This window comes from Sinohyriopsis cumingii, chromosome 4 (assembly GCF_028554795.1).
Source record: "Sinohyriopsis cumingii isolate HCF-2022 chromosome 4, ASM2855479v2, whole genome shotgun sequence".
Taxonomy (NCBI): Eukaryota; Metazoa; Mollusca; class Bivalvia; order Unionida; family Unionidae; genus Sinohyriopsis; species Sinohyriopsis cumingii.
This window is the reverse complement of record NC_142964.1, coordinates 26,584,468-26,605,116: the sequence shown is the minus strand read 5'-3', so window position 1 is coordinate 26,605,116 and position 20,649 is coordinate 26,584,468. Positions and strand designations below refer to the sequence as shown.

At 35.9% G+C, this 20,649-nt stretch overlaps 1 protein-coding gene across 2 annotated transcripts in view; it reads right to left on the bottom strand.

The window, feature by feature from the left end:
- LOC149800845 (dual specificity mitogen-activated protein kinase kinase 1-like) overlaps nt 1–20,649 on the bottom strand; it is an 89,543-nt gene that overhangs the window by 54,692 nt on the left and 14,202 nt on the right. For both annotated transcript variants that reach the window (XM_089954859.1, XM_089954858.1), the window contains exons 2-4: nt 17,262–17,481; nt 11,210–11,356; nt 506–583 (exon numbers count right to left, since the gene is read on the bottom strand). In XM_089954859.1, the coding sequence (XP_089810985.1) occupies nt 506–583; nt 11,210–11,356; nt 17,262–17,481 (445 nt within the window). The remainder of the gene's footprint in view (nt 1–505; nt 584–11,209; nt 11,357–17,261; nt 17,482–20,649) is intronic.

Below are 20,649 nucleotides of genomic sequence, written 5' to 3'. Positions count from 1 at the left end.
ACCACAGGAATAACCAGGACATAACATAAAGTTGCATTATCATTGTCAGTTAATGATTCCCCAAATATGATCCACCTACCCTTTCACTTAACTCCCCAATGACTCCATCTTCCCATAGAGGCAACTCCAAATTTTAGGACAACTGTTCAGACGAACAAAAAATAATCCACCGTTTAACTTCTTTATCTTAGGTGGAATAAGAGAGCTGAACAATATACACACCAGCACTAATGCATACATACATGTGTAGGGGATACCAAACAGACACCATGTTTAATTATAAAAGTGGCGACAAAAGAGGGTAAAAGACTGCATGTATGTATGCATGATTGTTATGATTAAGTGTGTCTATTATCAAGCTGTTACTTACAGTTACGGTAATTTTGCCTAGAATAGTGTTATGATTAAAAAGGTACGTATTATCAAGCTGTCACTTACAGCTACGGTAATTTTGCCTAGAACAGTGTTATGATTAAGTGTGTCTATTATCAAGCTCTCAACTTACAGCTACTGTAATTTTGCCTAGAATAGGTTCAGGTATCCGGCCTGCCTTTTTCAGGATTAGATCTAATGACCCACCATCCTGTAACAAAAAAAAAGCCATATTTTAGAACAATGGCACATCACTACAATCAACTGACACTTATACTATATTCAGGAACTACTTATTGAGACTGGACACATATCTTATGGAAACAAATCCTTTGTCACTAAAGATCATATCTGGAACTTGAAACGAATCCTGTCTTCGTACATAACTGCAAGTTACTAGAGAGGTACAAGTGTTATCTAAGTGGACTGAGCATATAAAGTGTAATCTACAAATTTAATGACATAATTACAATTAGCTATGTGAAAAATGTGCATTTTAGTTTTGTAATAGCCTGGATCTGCAACTGATTTGTGTCACAAATTGGGCATAACCCATGTGGATTAGTACAAGAATTCAAACAAAATGTACTGACACAGTATATATACATCACATATAGTATGACACAACAGGCACAGTCTTTAATATACTGTACAACAAACACAATCTGAATACAACAGCCATTCTTTATGCAACAGTCTTTAAACAAAAGTAGTCTATATACAACAGACACAGTCTATATACAACAGAAACTTAGTCTACATGACTATATTTCCATTGCAAAACGATAGTAATGTTAATACCACACGTCTGGCAACAAGCATGGTGATGTCCTATACTTGAGAAATGTATTGAAGGACTCCTGATTTGTCTTTTGTTCTGATTAATCATGTTTTAAAATTCAAAAATATCCCTCTGTTCTAACATTCCTGACAGCTATTTAACCTCCTGACCCAAATCAATAAGCCTGCTTTGCTGGACATCCTGTGACATGATATACTTGCTTGATCATGCAAACTATCACTCCCAGAACTGTGAAAAAAGATGCAAGGGCACAGCCTTGAGAAGAAAAAAACCTGCACAAGTGAAATTTAATAGGTATGTCCTACACGCCATATGCAAAATCTAAAAACAAAAACCTTTAACCTGCTGTCTGCACAGAGCAACCTTTAATGTCAACTTCAAACAGAAACATTACCTTTCATAAAATTCAGCTAAGAATGAAATAATTTTGCCAAGATATTTTTGCCATGGTGATTTGTAAATTTCTATTAAGGTCATATATATATATATATATATATATATATATATATATATATATATATATATAGATATAGATATATTTTAGGGAATGCTGAGCAAATGACCTATACCTCAAGCCTCCTCTTGGGGAATAATGGCTGGATTCGCCCTGCGAACAATAACCCATTCTCCAATTCTGATAAGCAACACAGCCTACAGTCATGTGATCCATGACTGCTATATCTGGTTAAGAGGATGATTACTGAAATCTTGCCTCCCAGGTGTGTCCATTGCCAGATTTTCCATAGAGTTGGAAAATCACCAAGAACCAAAATCTAGCATCGAAGACTTGGCAATGTTTCAAACCAGCAGCAAGGAATACATTCTTGTCCACTTTATAAAATAGTGGGAAAGATATGATCCACTGATAGGTTTTTATCCAGAGCTGGAAGGTCACAATGGAAGGCATCAGAGCTGGCTTATACCAGTAAGATGAGAGCGTTGATGGTGCTTGACTTTCAGAAAAGAGCCATTGCATTTACCTGATCACAGATGGACATTAATTTCCCTAACTCTGGCTGAATGGGCAAGCAGATGAAAGACAGAGTCTCTTCCTCCTTCTCAAGATCTATGAATGATTAACTTTCTAGTCATGCATGATGGTAATTGGTGAAGGGCATTCTGAAGCAGATAAAACCCTGCATATTTCAAGAGTGACCTTCAAAATGAACTCAGTCAGCTCCATGGTTGGATGTAAGGCTCTCTGGTAGGAGTCTTGTCACACTCACTGTGTGTATCATCCTGTTCTGGTTCGGTTTGCATATCTGGAGAAACCATACCCATAATGCAATGCTGTCTTCTCTTTATTAGTAAAGAACCTTCTCCTGTGAACAAGGTGTAAGCTGGAACAGATGACTGGTTTGCCGGTAGTATGATCAGCAAGGTTGTTGGTAATGCAGAAGGTGGTGTGGCCATCACTGGAACTGGCCACACCAAGGGCATGGCTGGACAGACAGAGTTTTCACTAAAATCCTCTTCATAATATGGTTATGTCACCAAAGGCATGGAGAGACAGATGGATCTGTCACTAAGATTCCCCCTGTCGTATGGAGCCCTAATCATGGCTGACCGGATAGACAGATCTATCAATAAAGTCTCAAAGCTAGGATGACTAGTATGGCTCTGGATGGCAAACTCATACTGAAAGATGAATCAAATGGAAGTGGCAAAAAACCCATCTGCCCAAGCTTACTTGCCTTAAGGCCATGCCTGGATATGTGTGGGTATTTAAACCCACTGAAGAAATACTCCCCCAATGAGTCAGAAAACCTGCTGAAGCAAGATTCAGAAGCATGGGTAAAATCTGGCCTTAATTTAATAAAAATTGCATTGTTGACTCCTGAACAAGATGATGCATCTGTTCAAAAGCAGCAGATTGCAAGATGTCTTCATTTTATTCTTCCATCTCAACTTCAATGAAGTATCTGTAGCTGAAGCATATAAATGTACTTTGCTGGGGGGGGGGGGGGGACAGAGCAACATCCCCCGCCCCAGATGCTGACTTGGGATGAATGCTAAGGATAGTATGTGTGCAGGACTTGTTTCTTTTGCCTTTTCCTTCAGCTTTCTGCAAAGCTACAGTCCAGACATCGTCTGACCACACAGTGCACACACTGCAGGGAAGAGATTAAGTATATTTGGCACAAACTAAACAAGACTAATATGTCTCTTCCCTTGCCATAATATTTCTTGCATTTATAGCACTTGGTCATCATGTTTTACTGAAACAACCCACGAAAAAAACCCCAGCATAAATGAACAATTTACTGTGTTAAGAAGTTGCCAATACAAAATTAGATACCAACAGAATAAGTGAAAATAGGCAGTACTGTACTAAACCATGATCAGCCAATGTGGATATGTGAGAAAGCATGCCAGTAGCTTCTCGTGGGTCGGTGGTTCTTTCCGGGGTTTTCCCGGTTTCTTCCTCCACCATTAATACTGGCCGCCATATATGGCCTATCGTGTGCTGAAAAATGGCGTTAAACCCCACAACAACAACAACAACAACAACAACTAAACCATGAATGACAATTTGTGTTGAACTATAGTCTGTTCTACAAGTGGTTGAAATAGACAAAGTCTGAGAATGTGAAAAATTCACCTAAACTGGAAACAAAACTTAGTCGATTTATGCAACCTGTACTAGAATGTTTATTTCACACAATAAATCCAAATTCCTGGTAGGTTACTTTTGACAATGACAATGGCGTGCAATGTTGGGAGGTATCATTGATGAAGTTGACAGTATGGAAGTGAAGCTAAAAGAAATAGTGACACCTGGTGGTGGCTAGGTAAGGTATTGGGTAAGAGTTATTGCCCTCTATGAGATTGAAGAAAAAGAACAAATTTTTCACCTGTTCAATTGGACTGCATTCGGGAGGTAGTAAGCATACATCCCTAACATTAATATGATCAGGGAACATGTCTGAAGGAGAAATGTAATCCACTGGATTTTACGACCACTTCTCTTCTAATTTAAAATTGCCTGGCTTTCAAGACAAGAAAATAACTCTGCAGTTTTCCCCTCTGACAGGGTTTGATTTTTATTTTTGAAAGAACTTGAATAAATATCTTGGAAACTAGTTGACAAACTCCAAAAGCACTTGCAAAGCAATTATGCTGTTAAAGTGTTAATTAAAATAGAAGATTAAACTAGTTTCTTATTGTGTTGTTTCTTCTTTCACACCAACAACCTTTTACTTCAGAATTCACATTCACAGTCTATCAGAAAGTGACTTATTTCTGTGTCATCTGAATCAACCATTGCTATGTCTGATACCAAGTCAAAATCACTATCACTGGATCTATCTCCTCACTATTTTTCCTTTTCTTGGCCCACTCATGGCTTCATCCCTTTCAGACAGGCTCTGATGGCAAACATTCATTCTTTGTATTATTACCATCTTCAGTGACAGTCATTTTCTCCATTTTTACCCTCTTTAGTGACAGTCATTTTCTCCATTATTAAAATCTTCAGTGACAGTCATTTTCTCTATTTTTACCCTCTTCAGTGACAGTCATTTTCTCCATTTTTACCCTCTTCAGTGACAGCAATTCTTTGTATCATTACCCTCTTCAGTGACAGTCATTTTCTCTATTTTTACCCTCTTCAGTGACAGTCATTTTCTCCATTTTTACCCTCTTCAGTGACAGCAATTCTTTGTATCATTACCCTCTTCAGTGACAGTCATTTTCTCTATTTTTACCCTCTTCAGTGAGTCATTTTCTCCATTTTTACCCTCTTCAGTGACAGTCATTTTCTCCATTTTTACCATCTTCAGTGAGTCTTATCTCCATTATTACCATATTCAGTGACAGTCTTATCTCCATCATTACCAACTTCAGTGATAAAGCCATTCTCCGTATCACAACCCTATTCTATGACAAGCTTAGTCATTCTCTGTATTGCTACCAGTATCAGTAACAAAGTCAATCTCTGTATCACTACCATTTTCAGTGACATTCATTCTTTTCATCAATACCTGTTCTCACTAATTGTTGTTGCTGCTTTACTCCAATCATCAGTTACATCTGACTCTGCTGATTGCAACCTTTGTTCTGCCGATTTTACTGAAAAATTCTTTAATGCTCCACTGCATTATTTATACTGATGTTGCATTGTAATTACTAAAATTCAGATTGATGACTAGAAATTGGTATTGAGGACTAAAATTCGGTATGATGACTAGAATCTGTGTAAAAACTAGAATTCGGTATGATGTCTAAAATTTGGTATGATGATTAGAATTTGATATGATGACTAAAAATTTGGCATGATGACTAGAATTCAACTCCAGTGTCAAACATACATGTAGGCATGTGCTAGCAGACAAAAAAAATTAATCATAAAACTGAACTTAAGACAACATGCTGTTTGACCGTAAGGATTTAAATCCTGGTACAATGCTACCTAATTTTAGCACACATTGATATCTTGCTTGTTGAAAATGTTGGTGGTTGCTGCCCAGAAACGTGAACCAAAATTTTGAAATTTGCAACGCTTAATATGAAGACCCATAATCTGTCATTTTCTTGCAAAATTTAATTCTCTTTACAAGGTAAAATAACAATATATGATGAAATATCGATCAACTGAAATTTTTGTCATGCCTGCTGGTGACACCGCCATAAGAAATAAATATCAATTAAATAAGTCTTGTCAAAGTAAATTCGTGTTTCAGTTGTATCTTTAAATAGGGTTTCAATTTAGTCATTATAAATGCAATATGCCTTCTTGTATTCAACATACAAATCCAATCTGTATAAGAACTAGCGGTCATGGTGATGTGGCAGCTCATTTAAACTAACCGATCAAACAATGTTTGAAATATTATCATATAACATAATTAAAGTACCAAACATTAATCAGTGGTTCATTAAAGGAACCAAGCAAAAGGCATACTCTGTGCATGAAAAGCTTAGATTGAAAGATACAGTTCATATAAGCAACTTTCAAACTTTATAGTGAACTTAAAAACCCTGCATTGGCACAATTCCACATGATTATACATGTAAAATGATTATTCTGCTTTTAACAACCCTCCCCTTCTCTCTATCAATCATTCCTTTCTAAATTCTTCATAGGTCCCTTAAATAACTCATACCCTACCTTACGCTGCAGACTATGTTTTATACCTGCTGTGTGCAAGCTATCGAGGGAGAAGTGGGTGAACATTAAAACCTCATACCTAATTTTTGAATTAGGTTTCTAATTGGTGGATGAAAACAGAAATAACCATAAAAGTATCTAAAGAGTTTTAATTAAGTTTGGTTGCAGGGAACTTTAAGAGTAAAACTGAAATTTCATCCCTTAATCATGAGGGCATTTATACTGATAATCCAAGTGACATCTTAAACATTTGTAATGACTCTTTGATTGCACTTCAAGAACCTAACATTTCCCAGGATCATCTGGAACTCAAAGTTTTGTTCTGAGAAGTATAAGATCTAATAAATTTCCACAGCAGACTGCCAATGTAACTTTAATGTATAATGCCTGAACAAAAGATGACAAAATAACTAAAAACCAATCCTTCCTTGTCTTTCCAAATTACTAGAAAAGCACGTACATGGTTCTTTTATTTAATATTTGAACACTTTTGATTGTATTCATGATAATTCTGGCATTGGATAGAATCACTCAGTTGAAACTGCAAATATATCTAAGATTGACTAATGGCTAAATGCATGAGGCAAAGGAGAAATGGTTAGCACTATTACGGTTGATTTACATCAAGTTTTGATCATGCAGACCAGGAAAGTTTGCTTGAAAAACTAAAAATATTGAATGTAATGAAAACTACACAGACTGGTTTTACTTCTTACTTAACTGACAGAGTCAAAAGGTATCTCTAAATAGTCACCATTTGAACATACCAGTAGACATATTAATTGTGGAATTTCACAGGCTCTATGCCCTGACTTCTTTTATTCTTTCTATTTATTAATGATGTTTTTGCTACAATGAAAAATTCAACTGAACTTTAAATACTCTTAAAAGACATGAAGTGCAAGGAAAACAGAAAAATTATAAATACAGAAAAAAGCCCTATTAGTTACAACAAAACAATAAAGAGCAAGGCTAGATAGTGACAAACTCAAGTTCTATTTGATAACCTTAACTTTAATGTGACCTCTCATGATAAAATTCTTAGTGTAGAATTAAGGTAATTTTTGTAAGACATGGCAAAACTGTAAGCGCTGGCAGGTCTGTGTATATATTGTGCATAACACAAGCCTGTGAAATTCCACAATTAATGTGTCTACTGGTATGTTCAAATGGTGACTATTTAGAGATACCTTTTGACTCTGTCAGTTAAGTAAGAAGTAAAACTTTTTCCAAATGCCTTCTGAGCTTCAATTTTTCCATATACAGATTCTTTTGTAAGTGCTGTTCCAAACTCTTCCAACCATGACTACAGTAATTCAGATCTTTCACAAAATGCCAGTCCTCTAGCATTCAGTTTTCTAACAAACTGACCAACTAAATTTCCATCAACTTTTCGCTCCAGCCATTCCCATTTCCATACATTTTTAAAACCTTTCTGTAAACTTTTCATGTCATGGTCCCTCTCAACAACTCGGGATGCCATGTTTTGCAAGCATGCTTCTTTCCACTGCCATCAGTTATCATTACAAGAAGATTTACTGGATGAATTTAAACCTTTGACCAATCAGAATACTCTTTATGAGAATCGTGTGCTAACTAATATATGGAACAAATAATTTACAAGGGTTGTTGCAGAATGGGGCTGGAAAGACTGTTTTTAAAACCTGGATCAGAGATGATACAAAAACGGACTATATCTAGAAAAATCTGATTCGTCAGGAGAAAAGAGGAATTCCGCTTTAAAATGGAGAAAAATCATGTCTGTATTGTGCAAAAGCCAAATTCATCACAGACAAGAGATGAATTAACATGACAGATGTCTACTGGTTTGAGGCATAAAAGACATTAGAAATTTATTTACAGAACACAGCTGCCTTTATAAAACATAAGCAAAGTCACCAAAGTATGAAATACAGGTGACAGTAACTTTTGTGAAATGTTATCTCACTAATCAAGAGGTAATCACATCTATTGCATGATCCTGCATACACAAATGCAAAACAAACTGACCCATATGAATGAAACTGACCCAAATTCACAAGAAATTGACCTAAATACACAAGAAACTGACCTAAATGCATAATAAACTGAATTGCACAAGAAACTGACCTAAATACACAAGAAACTGACCTAAATACACAAGAAACTGACTTATATACACAAGAAACTGACCTAAATACACAAGTAACTGACTTAAATGCATAAGAAACTGACTTAAATACACAAGAAACTGACCTAAATGCACAAGAAACTGACTCAATTACACAAGAAACAGACTTAAATGCACAAGAAACTGACCTAAATACACAAGAAACTGACTTAAATGCACAAGAAACTGACTTAAATACACAAGAAACTGACCTAAATGCACAAGAAACTGACTTAAATGCATAATAAACTGACTTAAATGCACAAATTACCTAAATTCACAAGAAACTGACTTAATTACACAAAAAACTGACCTAAATGCACAAGAAACTGACATAAAGACATAAGAAACTGACTTAAATGCAAAGAAACTGACTTAATGCACAAGAAACTGACTTAAATGCACAAGAAACTGACTTAAATGAACAAGAAACTGACCTAAATTCACAAGAAACTGACTTAAATGCACAAGAAACTGACTTAAATACACAAGAAACTGACTTAAATACACAAGAAACTGATCTAAATGCACAAGAAACTGACCTAAATACACAAGAAACTGGCCTAAATGCATAAGAAACTGACTTAATTACACAAGAAACAGACTTAAATGCATAAGAAACTGACCTAAATACACAAGAAACTGACCTAAATACTTAAGAAACTGACTTAATTACACAAGAAACAGACTTAAATGCACAAGAAACTGACCTAAATACACAAGAAACTGACTTAAATGCACAAGAAACTGAACTAAATACACAAGAAACTGACTTAAATACACAAGAAACTGACCTAAATGCACAAGAAACTGACCTAAATACACAAAAAGCTGACTTAAATACACAAGAAACTGACTTAAATACACAAGAAACTGACTTAAATGCACAAATGACCTAAATTCACAAGAAACTAACTTAATTACACAAGAAACTGACATAAATGCACAAGAAACTGACCTAAAGACACAAGAAACTGACTTAATTACATAACTGACCTAAATACACAAGAAACTGACTTAAATGCAAAGAAACTGACTTAAATGCACTAGAAACTGACTTAGATACACAAATGACCTAAATTCACAAGAAACTAAATTACACAAGAAACTGACCTAAATACACAAGAAACAGACTTAAATGTACAAGAAACTGACTTAAATGCACAAGAAACTGACCTAAATTCAAAAGGAACTGTCATAAATACACAAGAAACGTGACTTAAATGCATAAGAAACTGAGCTAAATACACAAGAAACTGACCTAAATTAACAAGAAACTGACTTAAATGTACAACTGACCTAAATACACAAGAAACTGACTCAATTACACAAGAAACTGACCTAAATACACAAGAAACTTAAATACACAAGAAACTGACCTATATACACAAGAAACTGACCTAAATACACAATAAACTGACTTAAATGCAAAGAAACTGACTTAATGCACAATAAACTGACTTAAATGCACAAGAAACTGACCTAAATTCAAAAGAAACTGACATAAATACACGAGAAACTGACTTAAATGTACAAGAAACTGACTTAAATGCACAAGAAACTGACCTAAATACACAAGAAACTGACCTAAATGCACAAGAAACTAACTTAAATACACAAGAAACTGACTTAAATGCACAAGAAACTGACCTAAATACACAAGAAACTGACCTAAATGCACAAGAAACTAACTTAAATACACAAGAAACTGACTTAAATGCACAAGAAACTGACTTAAATGCACAAGAAACCTAAATTCACAAGAAACTGACCTAAATGCACAAGAAACTGACCTAATACACAAGAAACTGACCTAAATACACAAGAAACTGACCTAAATTCAAAAGAAATTGACATAAATACACAAGAAACTGACTTAAATGTACAAGAAACTGACCTAAATGCACAAGAAACTGACCTAAATGCACAAGAAACTGACCTAAATCCACAAGAAACTGACCTAATTCCACAAGAAACTGACTTAAATGCACAAGAAACTAACTTAAATGCAAAGAAACTGACATAAATACACAAGAAACTGACCTAAATGCACAAGAAATGGACCTAAATCCACAAGAAACTGACCTAGAATGAGAAACTGACCCAAATGAATGAAATTGACCTAAATGCACAAGAAACTGATCTAAATTCAAATGAAACTGACCTAGAATGAGAACTGACCTAAATGCATTAAACTGACTTAAATCCACAAGAAACTGACCTAAATCCATAAGAAATTGACCTAAATCCACAAGAAACTGACCTAAATCCATAAGAAATTGACCTAAATCCATAAGAAACTGACCTAAATCCACGAGAAACTGACCTAAATCCACAAGAAACCGACCTAAACACATAAGAAAATGACCTAACTTTACATGAAACCGGCCTAGAATGAGAAATGACCTAAATGCAAACTTGAAGTCAAAATCGGTATGGAATTCAAGTCACTTACCTACTATTACAACAGGGATATTGTACTCAGAAAGAGGTATCCACATACAAAATTGCATGACCTTACACCTTAAGCTGACTGAACGCAAAATTTAAAATCACTAAGGCATGGAATCAAGGTCGCACTGACCCACTTTTCTTAGAGTATATTCACTCATTAAGAGGCATCCACACATGAAGTTATATTGCCCTGCAGTTCCTCAGCCTAACTGTAGAAGCTTGTCCAAGGTATGCTATATACGCAACACTATTTGCACTCTTGGCAAATTATTAAAAAAGTTTTAAGCTTTAAGCTTGCTAAAACATGTTAACACCTACTGACCATGTATTCCATGCATATGCTGATCTCGCCATCACTGTAAAATGCCCCATAGAAACCAACAATATATGGAGAGTTACACTCGTGCAGCACCTTAAGCTCCCGAATGATCTGGTTGCGTACAGCTGGTTTGATCTCTAAATGAATCAACTGAAAGAGAAATAAATACTATTACTTAAGTTAAAGGATTTCTGCTCAGTAATTACAATGTATCTGAGAGACTATTGGTTTATTTAAGATTTTATAACAAAAAAACTTTCAAGATATCTTTCATTATTATAATGTATTTATAAAAGTAAAAAGCTATAAATAAAAAGCCAATGACAATTTGTATATTACTTTTCTTTTTTTGGTTGACACTGCCTCCATTACCATTTATTCAATCTAGTACACAACATACTGACTACATCAGTAACTACTATTGCTCACAGAGTACAATGTATACTTAATACTAGAGTCACAAAGTACAATGTATAATGAATACCAGTCACAAAGTACAATGTATACTGAATATTAGTCACAAAGTACAACGTATACTGAATACTAGTCACAAAGTTCAATGTATACTGAATACCAGAGTCACAAAGTACAATGTATACTGAATACTAGAGTCACAAAGTACAATGTATACTAAATACATGAGTCACAAAGTACAATGTATACTGAATACTAGAGACACAAAATACAATGTATACTGAATACTAGAGCAATTACAACAAATCACTTAGTGCACAGAATTTGAAATACTATAGCAAACAATGTGGCTCACTAAGTAAACAATATACTGAATACTACAGCAACCACAACAGCTCACCTTATACACAGTACTGTATATAGAGCAAGGACAGTGGTTCACCAAGTACACAGAATACTGAATACTGGAGCAACTACAATGACTGACCTTGTGCACAGTATATTGAATCATAAAGCAACCACAATGACTCAACAAGTACACAGTATACTGCTGCTTTTGTTACTCTTCTGGGTTTAAATTAATTTCTCATCCAAGATAGGCTATACATAGTGTTCAGTTTAACTGGTGGTGAATTTAACCCAGGAATACTGCAGTAAGAACCACAAAACAAAAGAAAGCTACTGGCAAGCTTTCTCACATACCCACACTGGCCAAGATTGTTAACGGCTAGCACTTTAGACTACTCAGCCATCACATGCCCACCCACCCCACAGTATACTGAATACAAGAGCACTCAAATGATTCACCAAGTACACAGTATACTGAATACCAAAGTAAATATATGCAATGGTAAACTTAGTACACAATATACTGAATATCAGAGTAAATACCTGCAATAGTATACATAGTATAAAATATACTGAATATCGGAGTAAATACATACAATGGTATACCTAGTACACAGTATACTGAATACTAGAGTAAATACCTATAATGGTATACCTAGTACACAGTATATTGAATACAGGAGTAAATACCTGTAATGGTATACCTAGAACACAGTATATGTATATTGAATACAGGACTAAATACCTATAATGGTATACCTAGAACACAGTATATGTACACTGTATACTGAATACAGGAGTAAATACCTATAATGGTATACCTAGAACACAGTATATGTATATTGAATACAGGAGTAAATACCTATAATGGTATACCTAGTACACAGTATACTGAATACTAGAGTAAATACCTATAATGGTATACCAAATACACAATATACTCAATACCAGAGTAAATACATACAATGGTTGACCTAGTAAATAATTTACTGAATTCCAGAGTAAATACATTCAATGGTTTGCCTAGTACACAGTACACTGAATACCACAGTAAATACATTCCATGGTTTGCCTAATACACAGTACACTGAATTCCAGAGTAAATACATATCAGTGCTAAACAAAATCTGATAGCCCAATGCCCAGGGCCTCAATTTCACATTGGGCCCCTCCGGTATTCTACTTGAAGAGACAGACCATCAGACTTGCAGAAAAAAATCTGATGTACCTGAGAAACCTTTGATCGCACTGATGAAAAGCATAAATTTATTTTCAAGATGTTGAAATGCCCTAACATGGTGTGTCATGCTGAAAACAGGATTTTTACTCCCAAAACCCCTGACATGGGGGTGATCTAATTCTTGACAAATATGGCAAACAACATATCGACATACATTTTTTCTGTTTGTACCTTCTCTGCTGAAATAGGAGACCAGCTGGATGTAACATATTTGATGCAATGAATCAAACATTTTGATCAGTTAACTGACCTACGCTTTTCTGTATGATTTGTAGCCATCAAAAAAAGACTGATTGGCTTACAATAATAAGCACACACTCGTTCTTTCCGCAGTTGATTTTTGAGGATAAAGCATTACCATCCATCCTGAAACAGAGGCATTTGACTGTAGCCAAGTCTTGTGGAATATGAGTGCTGTAAACCAATGTAACCCACTGCCTAATACTAATGCAGTCAAGTTAAGCAATCTCCCAACAGCCTGATATTGATGCAGTCAAGTAAACCAAAGTCCCCAGTGCCTAGTATTGATGCAGTCAAGTAATCCAATCTCCCCCAGGGCCTAATATTGATGCAGTCAGCAAAGCAATGTCCCCAGTGCCTAATATTGATGCAGTCAAGTAAACCAATCTCCCCAGTGCCTAATATTGATTCAGTCAAGTAAAGCAAAGTTCCAAGTGTCTAGTGTTAATGCAGTCAAGTAAACTAATCTCCAAGGGTCTCATATTGATGCAGTCAAGTATAGCGAAGTCCCATGTGCCTAATATTGATGCAGTCAAGTAAACCAATCTCCCCAGTGCCTGCTATTGATGCAGTCAAGTAAACCATTGTTCCCAGTGTCTAGTACTGGTGGTGTCAAGTAAACCAATCTCCCCAGGGTCTAATATTGATGCAGTCACGTAAACCAATCTCCCAGGTACCTAATATTGATGCAGTCGTGTTAACACAATCTCCCCAATGCCTAAAATTGATGCAGTGAAGTACACCAATCTCCAGTGCCTAATATTGATGTAGTCAAGTAAGTCAATGTTCCAAAAGCCTAATACACATCTCCCTCGATAACTCGCACACAACGGGGTCCACAAACATAGACCGCACTATAAGTGAGGCGTGAGTTACCGAGGGACCTCCAAAAACTGAAGAAAGAAAATTGCTTTCAGATCACGAAAACAGTTGGGGAAGTGACATTAGGGAAATGGACTGCTTACAGACTGAATCCTCATTTTACAGTCTTAACGATGATAATTTTAAATAACGCACTTTTTCTTAAAGAAGTTGTTGGTTATTCTGTTTAAATAACATTTATTTTCAAAATGTCCAATGTATGAAAGATCATTCCAACTGGTTTCAACAACCATCACGAGTATGCGAAAAAATATGTGTATTATGTCACTGCTTTTGTTTTCTTCATGAGTCTGGTTCCTGTAGTGGTGTTTAATATTATCTTGCCTAATCGAGAGTCCATAGAGCAGGGAACTAGACTAACTGTTGATATACCACCAAACAAGGTTCCTTTTCTTAAAGAGCATGCGACATTTATTTCGTGAGAGAATTGTCTATGCTGAAACTCAATTTTTGTATTGCTCAATTAGTACAATATTGATGTAAATTAATTAATTGGAATTAATAATGAAACTTCCTATCATCCTTGAGGATATCTCTAAGTGCCAGTTCAAGAATTTTCTAAAACTTGCTTGCCCACAATGGTCTGTATCCGTGAAATCAAGTTCTTTATTTAGTATTCATTTCGCTTGGCTGCCATGTTTTCTTTGATCAGTTATGAAAGAGTTGGTTAATTTAAGGTAGTTTATGTTACATACACAATAACATTTATAAGTGTTCAATTGATTAAATGAAGTGAGTTCACCTGACATACGACGGGGCTGCTAGATTTTAAGTTTGTAGGAATTTCGTGCCTGTTAACATTTCTTTTATTCCACCTCCTTTATTCGATTCAAAAGACATAAATAACGTGATAATAAAAAGGAGGTAAGCTTTAATTCAGTGCAACAATACAACAAATACTTCCAGAAGTCAGTTATCAAAACATGGTCGGCACTTAATTGGGTTCTCCGAGAAACGCTCGTAGACATAGCTGTTACTGTAGGCTGACACATTTTACATTTAATTACAAGAGGACACATTGCATTTATGATGATTACACTTAAAAGGAACTAAAAGATAGAACCAGAACACAAATTTCAATTGATAAAAAATTTATTTCATTTGTATTTATAAGCAGGTTCGCGAGTTATCAGGGTGCGTGTTATCGAGGGAGTGGTGTACTGATGCAGTCAAGTAAACCAAAGTCCCGAATGCCTAATACTGATACAGTCCAGTAAACTAATCTCCCCAGTGCCTAATATTAATGCAGTCAGCAAACCAATGTTCCCAGTGCCTAATACTGATGTAGTCAAGTGAACCAATATTTCAAAAACCTAATAATGATGCAGTCAAGTGAACCAATCTCCACAGCGCCTAACATTGATGCAATTAAGTAAACCAATCTCTGCAGTGCCAAATATTGATGCAGTCATGTAAACCAATCACCCCAGGGCCTAATACTGATGCAGTCAAGAAAACCAATCTCCAATGCCTAATATTGATGCAGTCATGTAAACCAATCTCCCCAGTGCCTAATATTGATGCAGTCATGTAAACCAATCTCCCCAGTGTCTAATATTGATGCAGTCCAGTGAACCAATCTCCACAGTGCCTACGATTAATCAGGTCAAGTAAACCAATGTCCCCAGTTCTAATATTTTAGTCCAGTAAACCAATGTTCGAAAAGACTAATATTGATGCAGTCAAGTAAACCAATGTTCCCAGTGCCTAATATTGATGAAGTCAATTAAACCAAGGTTCCCAGTGCCTAAAACTGATGCAGCCAAGTAACCCAATGTTCCCAGTGCCTAATATTGATGCAGTCAAGTAAACCAGTCTCCTAAGTGCCTAATATTGATGCAATCAAGCAAACCAAAGTCCCCAGTGCTAATACTGATGCAGTCAAGTGAACCAATGTCACCACTGCCTAATATTTATGCAGTTAAGTAAACCAATATCCCCAGTGATTAATACTGATGCAGTCACCATTGTACTGTCTTGTGCACTCACTCTGGACAGTGGCTGAGTCCACTCAAAATGGGCACTTTGCCATTTGCACTAACAAAGATGACATTCCTGAGCAGTCCTGAAAAGAATGCTGGACTCTGTAGGGCTCTCATATTGTGGCATGTAAAATATGACATAGGGTATGACAGACAAAGAATCTGTACTCCTTAATGTAAACACTTCTTGTAGAAAAGCAATCAAATCTGTCATTACTACTCCTTGACACAAGTAATACAGAATTTACTCTTTTGACATTATCAGGTTGAATAAACATGTAATACAGAATTTACTCTTTTGACATTATCAGGTTGAATAAACATGTGGAAAGAAATAGCAGGGCTGCATTTTTGTTGTTGTCCAGAAACCCACCCACCCTCAGAATCCCAATGTTACAGATTATATAAATATTAATAGATTTATTTTGTTGTCCAGGACCCCCTCTCATATTCCCAATGTTGCAGGTTAAATAAATATGAATACATTTATTGTGTTGTCCAGAATCCCCTCAAAATCCCAATGTTACAAGTTATATAACAATTAATATATTTATTTTGTTGTCCACAATCACCCTAAGAATCCCAATGTTACAGGTTATATGAATATTAATACATTTATTTTATTGTCCAGGACCCCCCTCAGATTCCAAATGTTACGGGTTATATAAATTTTAATACATTCATGAAAACTTTCAGCCTCTTTGGAAAGACCATCCATGACTAGAGAATTTATAAAAAATATTTATTGCCCTTATTAAAACAGAATTATCCACAAACACTGTTGCTGGGTTGTCACACAAACTCACAAGACAAAGTAAATAACAAAGATGACAAAAAAAAGCAGAATTATTATATTTTTACTTCTTTAAATTCTTGGCATCTTCACAATTTCCAACTAGCACATTTAATATCTGAAAAAAGATCATCATAAAAATTGACTATAACCCACCTTTCTTGCCATCACAAGGCTTGATGGTTTGTGTAAGACTTTGAGAACCACACCCCCATTCCCTGCTCCCAGCTCCCCCATTTTCTCACAGTCATCAGCGGTGAGCTCGCCAACTTTCTGTTTCTGTGTTAGGAACTGCTCCAGCCTCTCTCTCTGTTGGTCATCAATGTCAAGTTCCTTCAGTTTCTTGGTCAGTGACTCTATATTAGGGTTTGGCTTTCTGCAATATATATCAATAATCTCTCTATATTAGGGTTTGGCTTTCTGCAATGAGATCAACCTTATATATCAATAATCTCTCTATAAAGCATCTTCATCAGCAGAGAGTTGTCACTCTATTCTTTGTGCACTGATGTAGTACAAAATGGATCAATGAGCCCTTGGGAATTGAAGAAGTCTGAATAGTACATGTAGAAAATAATGTCTCCGATGGGACTGATGTTATACTGTAAAAACAAAAATGCCAGGAATTTAAAATAAGACCATTTATTTCGACCAGGTTTAAGCCATATCTGATATTCTTGTGTGACAAGATATTCAAATTAGCCACTGGTAGCCATATTGGATATAAGATTGGCAGCACTTTCATTTAGGACAAATGACATCATTGGAAGATAGTGGATACAAATCCCATACCGACCATCCATTCTGGAAAATTAGTGACAAGATTTTCAATATGATCATTGTGGCAGAAATATCTGTGGTCAGATCAGTAACATTTTTAACAGGACCAACTGTATATGATAATTAGTCTTACAATGAAACAGGACCAACTGTATATCATAACTAGTCTTACAGTCTATCCATAGTAGCAATAACAAAATTTTCAAGATGGCTGCTATGGTGGTCATAGGGAATAGACTGCCACCAGTTTCATTAAGTACCAACTAGATATCATAGCCAATCTTCTGGTGAAAACCTAATGCTGACATGACTTTCCATCTAGAAGAAGTAGCGGTAAGATTTTCAAGATGGCAATTCTGATGGCCATATTGGATATCAAATCATCACAATTTTTATTTATCACAAGCTAGATGCCACAAGTCTTCCAGTGAAAAGTCCATGCTGATATGACTTTTAATTCACAAGGAGTAGCAATAATAATATTGTGAAGATGGCTGGTGTGGTTGCCATATTTGATTTCAGATTAATATCAGTTTCATTTCAGACCAACAAAGACATCATTGAAAGTCTTTTAGTGAAAACCCCACTTTTGATATGACCATCCATTTAAGTGGATATTTTCAAAATGGCTGCTGGGTGACAATATGGTATGTCTGGGTGGTACAATTTTCATTTAGGACCAACCAGACATCATAAGTGTTCTGGTGAAAAACCCACACCCATCTGACTTTCCATTCAGAAAAAACAATAAGAAGAGTTTCAAGATGGTGCCCATGAAAGCCATACTTAACATGAGATCTGCACCATTTTCATTTAGAATCAACCAGACATCATTAAATGTTTTAGTTTTTAAAAAAAAACATGTTCAAATGTCCATCCATTTCGAAGATTTTCATACTGCCTTGCATCGTGATCTTGTTGGATGTCAGATCAGCAGCATTTTCATTTTGGACCAAATAAACCCTGGGATTGCTGTGTAATGTATTTTGGTCTATAACAAGTAGGGCTAATCAATATGATATGTTCCTATTCTTTTTAATAAAATGCATATCTATTCTCTGATTTAAAAAAAACTTTTTTTAAGTGTTAACAAAATAATCATAGTGGTAAAGAAATTGCCAGGTGAGAGAATAATACGAAAATGAACAAAATCGATATTATTAAAATAATATACAAACTAAAATTACCAATTACTAAAATTACTAATAAAAGCAATAAGCTTAAGAGAAGGAAGTATAAAGAGTGGGGGTGGGGGAGGGCTGCGGGCATGACACATGGAAAATCATTGACGAGAGACCTGACAACAAAAAAGAAAGACTGGCAAATGCCAAATCAGCCAGACTTCAAGAGAGATGCAAACAGCAATACAGAGAGGCAGACTGGAGAGTGATGAAGCTAGTAAGAACAGACAAACTTTCAAAGTAGATTATTCTGAGGAGAAAGAACAAATCATTGCAACTATTAGATCTCTCAGAAACGGCAAAGCTCCAGGATATAATAACCAACACAGAAATATTCAAAACAGACCCAGAACTTACAGCCTCCATTCTCCATCCACTGTTTACAACAGCACTTTGGAAAGGACTGAACTAAAGGAGTTATCATCAAGATTCCAAAGAAAGGAGCACTCAGCAACTGTGCCATTGGTGTTTCATCACTCTACTATCCATACCCAGTAAGATCATTGCCATGGTTATCATAAAGTGGATATCAGATGCTGCTGACAAATTTCTGAGGAAAGAACTGGCTGGAGTGGGCTGTACAGATCAAACTTTTACCCTGAGAAACATCACAGAACAGTGTAAAGTGGCAGACACAGATGTACATTAACTTTGTTGATTCGAAAAGGCTTTTGACAGCATCCACAGAGAAAGCTTTTAGAATATTCTGAGAACTTACAGAATCCCCCTACAAATGGTCCAGCTCATCAAGAGTTTTTACACCAACTTCACTTGCAGCATAAGTCTGTGGCTTGTACTTCAAAGTTACAAATGGGGTCAGACAGGGATGTGTCATGTCAACACAACTCTTCAACTTATAAATCAACTGGGTCATGCGAACAACAGAAAATGCATAAAGGGGAATCAGATGGACAGTTTTCCAACTGGAAGAACTGAATTTTGCAGATGATCCCACACTGCTTTCACATAACCAAAAGCAAATGCAAGAAAAGGCTATACCTCTGCACCTCTGCGCTCCATGTAGGACTGAGAGTAAGCCAATAGAAAACAAAGTTTATGTATCACAAAATAGACTCACCAAAAACCAATCTGGATAGATAATGAAGGTTTACCCTGTATAGACAGCTTTACATATCTGGACACCAAGAATGACATCATGAGCAGGTTGTTGTTGTTGTTATAGAGTTTAACGCCATTTTTCAGTACAGGATGGGCTATACATGGCAGCCAGTATAAATATTGGAGGCAGAACCCAGGAAAACCCTGGAAAGAACCACCAACCCACAAGAACCTACTGGCAAGCTTTCTCACATACCCACATTGGCCAAGTCCAAGATTCAAACCCATGCAGACAGGTGAGATGGCAGTAATCCATAGTGGTGAGTGCTTTAGACCACTAGGCCACTAGGGGCCCCTCCTGAGCAGGTTAAGCAAGGCCAGAGATGTATACCAAAATATGAACTTGTATAGAGATTAACACATAGAAGATCTCAAATGGGAAACAATTTAATACTGAATTTATGAAACTCGTTAAATAATACCAGCTTTTGATTGTTAAGGCTCACAAAAGCTTGACATTATTT